Genomic DNA, 12,646 nt, shown 5'->3' with positions numbered 1-12,646 from the left:
TGTACAGTGTTGAAGGATATGGAAGCATGCTTTCTCAAGTTCCCTGGCTTGATTTCCCTCCCCTTCTCTGTCATTTCTCTCTGTTGTCCCAACTCAGTTCCATTTGGGCTCCCTTCTCGGTAGTCTCTCTTGAGTGGTGGCCTGTCTCAAGGGGCAGTTTGTGGTCACTGGAGCACAACTGCTCCAGCCCTGTTAGGCCTTACCCATTTCAGCTGCTCTCTGAAACCACTCCCCTGTGATTTCCAGTGGCAATTTGAGGGTTCTTTTCTCCGATCCGTCGGATGCCCTATTGTTTCCTTGTTTCTTCCTAAACAGACACCCATGGTGTGCAGGCCTTGGGGCTGCTGATGTTCTGTCTCCAGCTGCTTTTTCTTTGGGATCTAGGACTTACTCTGTCATCTAGTTTTGCCACAGATGTTGTCTGTGGGTTTTTGATCTTGCTAAGTAGCTGTCTTTATGTACGACCTTGGGTTTGAGAAGATCTAAAAACGATGCCTCCATCACCACCACCATCTTCTTAGAACTGTATATCCATTTTGAAACATATTAATATTTCCATGTATTTTTTCTTTAACCACTGATATGGTTTGGGTATTTGTCCCCTCCAAATCTTGTTGAAACGTGATTCCCAGTGTTGGAGGTGGGGCCTGGCATGAGGCGATTGGTTCATAGGGGCGAGTCTCTCATGAGCGGTTTAGCACCAGACCCTTGGATAATAAGCATGTTTTCACTCAGAGTTCATGGGAGATCCGGTTGTTTGTGTGTGGTGCCCCCACCCCCAATTGCTCCCTGTCTTGCAACATAACACACCTGTTCCTACTTCACTTTCTGCCATGAGTAAAACCTTCCTGAGGCCTCGTCATGCTTGTAGAGCCTGCAGAATCATGAGCCAATTAAACCTCTTTTCTTTATACATTACCCAGCCTTAGGTATTTATTTATAGCAACACGAATGGCCTAACGCAAGCACATTTCTTATTCAGGTATGACACAGCCAACAGACCAGAAGGCCACTGCCATTCAGAAGAGGGTTTATTATTCACAGTTCCCAAGAGGAGGGGGCCCAGCACTCCACAAGGAAGTACCAGGGCTGGGCCGGAGGCAGAGGGAGCGGGGGAGGGGAACAAGGGCAGGATCACTTCTGTGGGAAGGCCAGGCTGGGCAGGGGAAGCAGGTTTAGCACGGGCTCATCTGCATCATTTCTGTGGGCTCTGGGGTGTGGCTGGCTCTGGTTGTGGGTACCTGGCCCTGGAGTGACTCTAAGGCAGGGGACTGTTGCCTCCTGGAGTGTGAAAACCAGCAGGAAGGAGGTGGCTGGATAGGGCTCTGGATTGGTTAATTGGCAAATAAAAGGCACATTCACAGGGAGCCATCTGCCATCTCTAAGAGTTGGCTAGCCCGGGGAGGAGAAGCAGCTCCCCAGTCAACAAGGCCTCAGGTATCAGAGAGTACAGAAAATTTAAAAACACAGAGGGAAAAGAGCAGGGGTTGCCAGGGGCTCACGAGGAGAGCAGGATGAACTGGAGGAACACAGGGAAGGATTAGGGCGGTAACACAACTCTTTGTAATACTGTTGTGGTGGATGCATATCTCCAGACACATCCGGAGATACATGTGTCAAAACCCACAGAATGTTCAACCACAAGAGTGAAGCCTCATGTCAAGTTTGGACTGCAGTGAATGACTGATAATGGATTGACACTGGCCCATCAGTGAGGATGGGCCACACCTAAGGCTCAGTGTCAGTAATGGAGGACACTGTATGTACAGACAGAGTGGGAGCAGCATATAGGAACCTCTGTACTTTTGGCTCAATTTTGTTGTCAACTTAAAACTGCAATATAAATATTAAATCTATTAATTAAACAAACACCCCCAAATCCCCCAAATCAGTTATTCTCCTTCACACTTGAGAGCTGGAGCATCCCCCATGGCTGTATTTTCCCAGGGACCTGTCCTCCCAGACTCTCTGCTTGAGGGGAGCTTTGACTCCCCTAGGGACCTGCCTGTCAACACAGTCACCATCAGATGGTGCTGTCCCTCAGGGTGACCGAGCCGCTGTACAACCTCACCTCTGCTGGCTTCCCACACCTGCAGACTGTCCTCGATCCCGCGACATTCTTCATCCTTTACACCTGCCATGTTCCTCAAAAAGCTCCTCCTCACCTCGGAGGTCCTCAGACCCCCCAGGAAGAGGCGAGGGCAGAGGCTGCGGCTAAGCACAGATGAAGGAGGTGTGTCTGACTCCAGCAGGGTCTGGAAACCTCCAGCAAGGAATGCCTGTCATCCCCGGGAGCCGCAGTTTCCATGACCTCCTGTCCCTCAAAAGCAGGCCCACGATTGACAAAGCTTTTCTCCTAGCATGGAGGACAGAAAATGAACGACAAGGTGCCAATCTTCTTCCTGGAGCTTCACCAGTATTTATTTATAAGAAACTAGAATTGTTTTTATCAGGCCAGTGAGCAATGTCTTTTGTTTTGTTTTGTTTTGTTTTGAGACGGAGTCTCGCTCTGTTGCCAGGTTGGAGTGCAGTGGTACGATCTCGGCTCACTGCAACCTCTGCCTCCTGGGTTCAAGTGATTCTCCTGCCACACCCTCCCAAGTAACTGTGACTACAGACGCGTGCCACCACACTGGCTAATTTTTGTATTTTTAGTAGAGACGGGGTTTCGCCATGTTGGCCAGGCTGGTGTCAATCTCCTGACCTCAAGTGATCCGCCTGCCTTGGCCTCCCAAAGTGCTGAGATTACAGGCATGAGTCACCCACCCAGCCGCAATGTCATTTTGATAAAAGAGTGGTGGGCTGGCTTCATTGGTTTCTGAGTTAGACTGCAAAAATGAAATACAACAGATACCTGAGTGCCTACTATGTGCTCATGAGACCTGCTGGGCTCATCATTGTAAGTATCTGATTAGCCCTCATAATAACCTTGTAAAATGGTCATTTATTCCTACCATTTCTCAGATGAAGTGCAAAATCAAGCAAGAATCCACCTAGCAGCTAAATGACAAAGCAAATGTTTAAACAGGTTTACAAGCCACAATGCAGAGCTTTTCCAGCTAGCCTCAATAGGCCAATGAAATAAATCTTCCATGTACAACTATCTCTGCTGTTACGGTCTGTGCAGCTCTTTCAGACAGGAGATCCGAGGACAGGCAGCCACGTGCGACATACAGAATGTGAGCTTTGGCTAAGAGAGGCTCTGTGGGGATCCCGGTTACACACTTCATTGTTAAGGATTGGGCACCTTACTTCTCTGGATTTGCTCACTGTAAAATGTGGATGATAAAATACCTACCACAGTGACTGGCAAACTACGGCACATGGGCCAAATCCGGCCAGCCTACTGCCTGTTCTGGCACAGGTCCGAAGCAGAGATTGGCTTTTACATTTTTCAGTGGTTAAAAAAAAATTAAAAGAATCACATTTCGTGATATGTGAAAACTATATGAAAGCCAAATCTCTGTGCCCATAAATAAAGTTGTACTGGAACACAGCCACGTCCATTCATTTCACGTCTATGGATGCTTCTGCTCTGTGAAGACAGAGCTGAGTGTAACAAAGGCTCTCACCAGGCCTGAACTTCAGCCAGGCTCTTCTTCTCCATGAGGCCTCAGCCTCTGGCTTCCGTGTCCAGTTTTAGCAAGAATCCTGTGAAGTTCGTTTCCAGGGAATCCCCTGGCTAGCTCCCGAAGCTTGCCCCATGGCAATCTAATGGCTTTCTGGCCCTTTCCCAGCCTTCAGACTTTATGTGCCAATTAGCAGCCGTATTAAGCACAGGGTCTTGGTTCCGATGATCAATAGTGTTTCTGCCATGGAAAGCTCAATCTATACTTTTAAACAGCTGATTAAAACACTTTTCTGTTCCTTGGAGAGATCCTTTAGGGATAGTGCTGGACAAGAGCAAGAGCAGGACAAAGCCAAGGGCAGGAGCAAGCCAAGCTTGCGTGTCAACACTGCAATCAATCAACTCTTTTAATTGACGAGCCTTGGGACAAGTCTAATTAAGAGTAGAACATAATTATTTCATAATGATAGCTAGTTTATTTACCATCTTGAGAAACACATCTTAGACTATGAAAAACACTTATTTTCCCCTTAAACTCCTTCACATCCTTACTATGAATAAGCCTCTGACTTGGGTATTTACAAGACAGAAACGATGAGAAGAAAGACAGAAGGCTGGGCAGAAATTCAAGCTGCCTAAATTCAACAACTTATCGCCTAGAGACAAGGACTCACAACCTGACATGCCAGGTGCTTTGGGGAAACTCGTTTCCCACGCATCACACACAGAGAAATGGGTGAACCCAGTCATTACAGCCCGATCATTGGGCATTCTGAAACCAACCACGCTTTTTCTCAGGTTGGAAGATGGGTGCACGGTCTCCTAAATGAAGACTGGCCGAGGTGATAGTCACAATGGTGGTATTAAAAAATAACAGTGATGGCACACCCACGTTCATTGCAGCATGGCTCACAATGGCCCAGAGGTGACGGCAATCTAAGAGTCCATCCATGGAGGAATGGATACTGGAGACGTGGTGAATACACACAATGGAAATGGTATTCGGCCTTAAAACCGAGGGAAATCTTGTTGCATGCGACCGCACAGATGAACCTCGAGGACATTATGCTGAGTGAGATAAGCCAGTCATGAAAAGACAAAGACCACACGATTCCACTTACCTGACGAGGTGTCTAAAGTAGACAGACTCAGTAACAGAAAGTAGAACAGGGGCTGGGGAAGGGGATCTGGGGAGTTGTTCAATGGGTGTAGAGTTTCCATTTCACAAGATAAAAAAAATTCTAGAGATCTGCCCTACAACAAAGTAAATGTAGTTAACACTCCTGAACTACACACTTACCAATGGTTACGATGATACATTTTGTGTTACTTGTTTTTGACCACAATTTAAAAAATAATAACAAAGAAAATAAGGATGGTAACAAGTTTCCGTAAATAATGCTTTTGGACCAGTTTAGTGGATCCCAGACACTGGGCTGCATGCTAAGAGGCATCATCAAGCAACGGTGTCTGGGGCGGAGGGGAAAAATCCAGGTGGTGCTTGAGATTCTCACAAGGTGAGATGCTCTCCCTCAGTCCATACAAGCAAGACTGGCCTGTGGCCCTTCCAAAATAGATTCCGTCAGATGACCTGTTGGTCATCATTTCTGCTACTGTGTGCTTTCACTGCATTTTGGAACTTTTTTTTTTTTTTTTTTTGAGACAGAATCTCTCACTCTGTCGCCCAGGCTGCAGTGCAGTGGCGTGATCTCCTCTCACTGCAAGCTCTGCCTCCCGGGTTCACGCCATTCTCCTGCCTCAGCCTCCCGTGTAGCTGGGACTACAGGCGCCCGCCACCGCGACTGGCTAATTTTTGTATTTTTAGTAGAGACGGGGTTTCACCGTGTTAGCCAGGATGGTCTCGATCTCCTGACCTCACGATCCGCCTGTCTCGGCCTCCCAAAGTGCTGGGATTACAGGCGTGAGCCACCGCGCCCGGCCCATTTTGGAACTTTCATTGCATTTGGATCTATAACTATTATTGAAGTTATAGATGTCACATGTTGTAAGGCAGAGCTCACTGGATTTTTATAAACTGATTGTATCCACGGAACCAGCATCCAGATCAAGGGAGAGAACATAACCAAGACCCTGGCAGCAATCCCTATAACTCTTCTGGTCATTTATGGCATCCCCTCGATTACCACAGATCGATTCTGTCAAAAGAACTTTTTCTTTTTTTGAGATGGAGTCTCACTCTGTCGCCCAAACTGGAGCGCAGTGGAACGATCTCAGCTCACTGCAACCTCTGCCTCCTGGGTTCAGGCGAATCTCCTGCCTCAGCCTCCTGAGTCACTGGGACCACAGGCATGCGCCACCTCACCCAGCTAGTTTTTGTATTTTTAGTAGAGACGGGGTTTCACTATGTTGGCCAGGCTGGTATCAAACTCCTGACCTTAAGTGATCCTCCTGCCTTAGCCTCCCAAAGTGCTGGGATTACAGGCATGAGCCACCACACCCGGCCTCAAAAGAACTTTTAAAAATTGAGGCAGGCAGATCACCTGAGGTCAGGAGTTCAAGACCAGTCTGGCCAACATGGTGAAATCCCATCTCTAACGAAAATACAAAAATTAGCTGGGCATGGCAGTGGGCACCTGTAATCGCAGCTACTTGGGAGGTTGAGGCACGAGAATCGCTTGAACTCAGGAGGCAGAGATTGCCGTCAGCCAATCTCGCACCACTGCACTCCAGCCTGGGCGACAGAACAAGACTCTGTCTTAAAAACAACAACAACAACAACAAAGCAATTAGCTCAGGTTGGAATTCTGTAATTGACAGAGTCAAGTCAGTTTAGTGACATGGTCAGAACAAGATGATGACTGAGAGCAGGTGCTTCTAAAGATCCGAGCTTCAATCCCATTTCTTTGCTATGTGCCTCTAGGAGAACGACTTAACCTCTTTAAGGCTTAACTTCCTCATCAGAAAAAGGGGATATAATGCGCCGTTGCAGGAATAAATGAAACACTGTATGTGAACCTAGCACGGTGCCTGGCAGTTTCCACTCTCTAGAGCATGTGTTGGCCTACTACGGCTTCCTGTTATATGAAGTTCTGCTGGAACAAAGACACGTATTCATTCACATATCATCTATGGCTGCTTTTGCACGATAAGGGGAGATTCGAATAGTTGCAGCAGAGACTGCATGGTCTGTAAGGCGTTCAGCACTATCAGGCCCTTTACAAAGAAGGTGTGACCCCTGCTGTAGGATGTGGGTCATGTGTGCTGCTGCACCCACAGGGACTAGAACACTCCAGCACATAGGAAGTACTCATGCGGCGGCTTTTGTGTGACATGTAACAAATAAACACTTACGTATTTAAGTCATCAACAGTGGGTTTTATTTTGCAGTTGAATACATTCCTAAACAATATTGTAAGAATGGAGTGAAATCATAAAAATCAAGCCTGGTAACGACTTGAAAGAAGGCAGCCCTGCCCGATACCTAGAACAACAGACTTACAAATTCTAGCAAGAGAAGCACCTACGGTTAATAAGAGACACTAAACTTGCAGCCAGAAGAACACAGAATTTTAGCTGTGCCATTAGCTAATTGGTAGATACAGACATGGGGAAATTCTCAGAATCTTAGCGCACTCAGCGATGAGGCCTAAACACTGCTGCTGATTTCTGGTTTAGACAAACAGCTCCTGCAGGACTGGAATTGGACAAGATTGGAGTCAGGAAAGCCATCAGGAGCTTAAAGGAATTCAGGCAGGCACAGAACGGGGTTGTTAGAAATAACGAGATAACGGTATCTTCAGGTGTTTTGAGAATCATTATTTTACCATGAAATAAGAGCATGAAACAATATTCCACAGAACTTGCTGGAATATTTTCCTGGACTTGAGGAACTTGCTGGAATTGTTTCCTGGACTCTCTTAAGAAGCTGTGTGTGCCTAGTGAATGGAAACCGCAACTACTTCTTGCTAGTTGCCACTTTATCTCATCTTTCGTGTGAAGTCTGATGCCAGACACGGTGTAAGAACAAAATAATTGTTAGCTGAATAGGAATAGGAGAAGGTAGAATGAGATTTGGCAGGTCTGTGGTCATATGCCACACTGTAAAAAGGGCTGGGAGTCAGGGAAGCTTGGATTTGAAGTACAAACTAGAAAGCGACAGAGTGTTTGGAGGTGGGAATAAATTGAGAAAATACAACTTGCTCTCAGTTTTAGGCCCGTGACAGATCCGCTCATTTGCCACCGGCTCCTCTCGGAGCCAGGCTCGACCTGCACTGCCTCTGAGGGTTCTTCCTTCAGATGCTGCCGTCCCACCTGTGGCCACCTTCTCTTCACAATGAATGTTCTCATCCCATTTCAGAGCTTCGACAGACATTCATAATAATCATAAGATTCTTGAATCCAACTTTCCACCCAGATCTCTTTCCTGTGCTCTAGGAAATACACCTTCTGGCCCTGCTTGCTGGATGCCTCCACTGAATGCCACGGATGCCCCTGCCTCCTCAAGCTGGAATGGGACTCATCTTCACCCCGGGTATGGTCTTCCCCAGGGATGGACACTACTGTTCACCCAGATGGCAAAGCTGGAAACCTGGGCCACTACAAGCCCTCTTCTCCACCTTCTCCACAAGTGTATTCATTCAACCAGATCCTCTCCTACTGCCCCCAACCCCAACCTCTGGAATCCATCCAGCTCCTGCCGGCCCCTCAACTCTCCCTTACTTGTAGCCAGCACCATCTCCAACCAGACTCATCACTAGAACCTAATGGCTTTCTTGACTCCAGTCTGGTCGTATTCCAATCTGCCTACAGTTCTCTTTCTAAACCAGAAATCAGGTCATATCACACGCTCTTTTAAATGCATTAACAGCTTCTCAAACACAATAGTTTGGGTATAGAACTGTGAGGGCCGATACAAAGCCCTTGTCCACATGTGATGACTGAGTACTTGAAACATGGCTCATCTCAACTGAGAGGTGCTGAGGTGTCAAATACACACCAGATTCGAATACTTCACAGACAAAACAGACAGCATGAAAATATCTCATTCGCAATTATTTAGACTGTGTGTTCAAACGATAATGTTTCTGGATATAGGAGGTTAAATAACACATTTGTAACATAAATTTCACCTGGCTGTTTGACCTTTTCAACATAATGCTAGAAAAGTTACAATTGCATATATGGCTTATTTCTCCTGACTGTAATGGCATAGAAAGCCCTTCACCATACAGCTCCCTGCTGGGCTTCCAACCTTCCTTCTCTCACTGCCTTTACCACTGCCCTTCTGTCCCCCTCAACTCTGGCCTTCTCTGCAGGCTGCTGAATAACTCACTTGCTTTCTGGTTTTTGTACGTGGGGTGCCTCATCTCTCTGGTACATTCTTTCTATTAGAGCAAGTCCTGCTGGTCTCCCAGGATGCAGGTTTGCAGAAGGATCTCCTGAACTCAAATGGTGTCTGTCGCCCCCACTGCCCAACACCACTGCTCTCCGGGGAGAACCTGTCACGCATCCTATATCTGCACGGCTCCCCACCGGGCTGATAAATTCCCCGTGTCTCATTCACTACTCAATCTACCGTGCAGGGACTAGTAGAAGTTCCAGGAACTCAGTATGCATAGAATCAAAGAATAAAAGCATAGCCAATGAACTTATAGCTCCAAAAGGTGCCTAATAAAAGGTAGCTTCAGATATAGGCTTAAGCAAGTGCCATCAACCCAAAGAGACAAAAATACGAGGAAGCTATGCTCTACATTTTGGATTCAATTCGGTGCAACCTTTATCCAGAACAATCTGACATATTTAACAACCTTAAAATGATCGTACCCATTAAGTGGGTAAATCCGCGCCATTGGATTTGAACTACTGAACAGTTAGCTATGAGCACAAACACAAACGTACTCAGTTCACTGGGGCCATATCTATAATAGCAAAAAACTGAAAAGAGCGAAGCATCCCATCAGTTACAATGGAAGCTGTAAATGAGACATGTCCCTCTGGTGGAATGGCATGCAGTCATGAAAAAGAAGGAAATGGACTCCATGTGCTAAAAAGGAAAGATTTCCCTTGAGCAGGGAGGGAAAGCAGAGGGTGCTATACTATTTCCTCACATTTGTGTATTTCAAAGATATATGTTTGCATATGCATCTACACAGAATTTATCAGAAATATACTCAAACGTGTGTGTTCACGAGATAACAGCTCCTGGGGGCAGAGGTGGGAGGGCAGCCATCACTGTGTACCTTCTTTGAACTTGCTAATCATAGGCACGAATACTTTTATTATAAAACATATTAATGAGGGCTTCCTGCATGGACCACAGAAAATCACCAATTATTTCACCACCCCTGCCCAGCCCCCCACCAAGATGAACAGATGGTAAAACAGCAACATTAAGTTGACATCACCTACCGTGATCTTTTTGTGATCAGGAAACTCGAGGCCAAAATAGTCACCTTCCACGAGGTTGAGGTGGTTGCAAACTGCATCCAGCAGCACCTTCCCAGGAGCTCTTTGCTGTGAGCAGAAACAACAGGGGTTATCCCTGAAGCAGGCAGGGATGAAAACAAACCACAGCTCCTGGCTGCAGGAAACCTCTGGATTCCTAAGTCTATGGGTCCTTCACAGCTTGCCACCGCCCACCTCCGTGACACCCTCAACACCAGCCCCGTCTACACCTCCGTATCTCAGCACCTGCTGTTCCCATAATTGGATGCAAATCTCTCAGCATTTTCTTCCCAATCCAATCCCAGGCATCACTCCTCCCTCCTTATTCAATTAATTGACTATTTTTTTTTAGAGTACTTTTAGGTTAACAAAAAGTTGAGCAAAAACTTCTTCCCACCACACAGTGTCCTCTGTTATTAACATTAGTGGTAGAGATTTGCTACTGTCGGGGAGCCAATATTGATACAGTATCATCATTCACACTCCATAGCTCACATAAGGCTCACTCTGTGTGCTGTAAAGTTCTATGACAAATGTGTTGTGACCTGTCTGCATTACAGTATCATACAGAATAGTTTCACTGCATTATATGAATTTCACACTAAAAATCCTCTGTGTTCCAGCTATTCCTCCCTCCCTCCCTCCTTCCTAATCCCTGGCGACCACTGATCTTACTGTCTTTATAGTTTGCCTTTCCCAGAATGTCATCTAGCTGGACTCATACAGTATGTAGCCTTTGCAGACTGCCTTCTTTCATTCAGTAATATGCATGTAAGGTCCTTCTGTGTCTTTTTTTTTTTTGAGACAGAGTTTGCTTTTATTGCCTAGGCTGGAGTGCAATGGTGCAATCTCAGCTCACTGCAACCTCCGCCTCCTAGGTTCAAATGATTCTCCTGCCTCAGCCTCCCGAGTAGCTGGGATTACAGGCATGCACCACCATGCCAAGCTAATTTTATATTTTTAGTAGAGATAGGGTTTCTCCATGTTGGTCAAGCTGGTCTCAAACTCCCAACCTCAGGTGATCCACCTTCCTCAGCCTCCCAAAATGCTGGGATTACAGGCATGAGCCGCCGTGCCCTGCCCCCTCCATGTCTTTTTATGACTTGGTAGTTTATTTATTTATTGAGACAGAGTCTTGCTTTTGTCACCCAGGCTGGACTGCAATGGTACGATCTCAGCTCACTACAACCTCAGCCTCCCAGGTTCAAGCGATTCTCCTACCTCAGCCTCCTAAGTAGCTGGGATTACAGGCACCTGCCACCATGCCCAGCTAATTTTTTTGTATTTTTAGTAGAGACGGGGTTTCACCATGTTGGCCAGACTGGTCTCGAACTCCTGACTTCAGGTGATCTACCTGCCTCAGTCTCCCAAAGTTCTAGGATTACAGGTACGAGCTGCCGCACCTAGCCAGTTTGTTTATTTTTACTGTGGAATAATATTCCACTGTCTGGATGTAATACAGTTTGTTCACCTACTGAAGGACATTTTGGTTGCTTCCAGTTTTGACAATTATGAACACAGGTGTTATAAATATTTCTGGACAGGTTTTATGTGGACATTAAGTTTTCAACTCATGACCCCAGGTCTTTTTTGTGACAGTCAAAGCCCTGTTCCTGTGCCTCTCTCCTTGTCCACAGATATGACATGGATGGTTTTCTTCTCTATATTCCTGTAGCACTCTGTGCAGTATCTCATCGAGACTATACCCACATTGAAGGGAAACGCCATATTTTTTCATCCCTGTATCCACAATGCCTAAAGACCAACCAATTTTGTTGAAATGAATGAACAAATCAATAAAAGGTATCCATTCCACTGTATTATAGATGGTTTAGTATCTATGTGTCTATGTCCCCAAGTAATATCAGGTCACTTCTTCATTTTTGTATTCTTATTGCCTAGCACAGCACCTGGCAATCAATCACTGTCTGCTGAAATCCATACTATTCATGCATTTTCTATATGCTGGATCTATAGGGAAAGGGAATATTATATATAAGAACCCACGTTCTATCCTAAAGAGCTTAGAATCACATGCCTCAGTTTATCTTCATTATGTACATTCCCAGTGACTTATAGTAAAATGGATCAATTCCACCATATAGATCAAATCTTGGGAGACAAATGCTTTAATGACATTGCCATTCACAGTTATCAGCCTGACCTCATTATCAGCTCACCTCAGCCTCCCAAAGTGCTGGGATTATAGGTGTGAGCCACTGCACTCAGCCCACAGTTACTTGTTTTATACTTCTCACCTCTTCCCTGAGAACAGAGCATTTTAGGAACCAATTAGTAACCCAGGTGACTGAGTGATAGCAGGAGTCAAAGCCCACCAAGTAAACGGATGGGCATGTCCATGAGTCTGTACCAGCATGAACAGAGAAGCCAAGAAAGATGCTGCTTGATGTTCAACATTAAGCACTTTTTTTAAACAGATAACACTTTACACCCCCACACTAGCGCTCACTGCAATCCAGAAGATACACATTCTCCACAGATGATCCCAAACTCGCCAGGCTCTAGATCTTAAATGCCTGACATTGGCAGAGTCATGTCACCTGCAGGAATGTCAGGAGTCACATGTGATTGTGTGGAACCCCTATTGTTGCCTGCCAAGCTCTCCTCTTCTGCAGGCGGCTTATCCAGAGGAAACAGTCAGGAGAGCACAGT

At 46.0% G+C, this 12,646-nt stretch overlaps 1 protein-coding gene across 8 annotated transcripts in view; it reads right to left on the bottom strand.

Annotated features, from left to right (window-relative positions):
• Positions 1 to 12,646, bottom strand: part of FARP1 (FERM, ARH/RhoGEF and pleckstrin domain protein 1) — a 303,757-nt gene that overhangs the window by 97,166 nt on the left and 193,945 nt on the right. For 6 of the 8 annotated variants that reach the window (XM_045376837.2, XM_065533409.2, XM_065533408.2 and 3 more), the window contains one exon: positions 9,938 to 10,042. The exons of the other annotated variants lie outside the window; for them this stretch is intronic. In XM_045376837.2, coding sequence (XP_045232772.2) covers positions 9,938 to 10,042 — 105 coding nt within the window. The remainder of the gene's footprint in view (positions 1 to 9,937; positions 10,043 to 12,646) is intronic. 8 annotated transcript variants of the gene reach the window in all.

The sequence above is a fragment of the Macaca fascicularis genome, chromosome 17 (assembly GCF_037993035.2).
Source record: "Macaca fascicularis isolate 582-1 chromosome 17, T2T-MFA8v1.1".
NCBI classification, from domain to species: domain Eukaryota; kingdom Metazoa; phylum Chordata; class Mammalia; order Primates; family Cercopithecidae; genus Macaca; species Macaca fascicularis.
The sequence above is the reverse complement of the archived record's forward strand: the minus strand, read 5'-3'. Positions and strand labels throughout refer to the sequence as shown.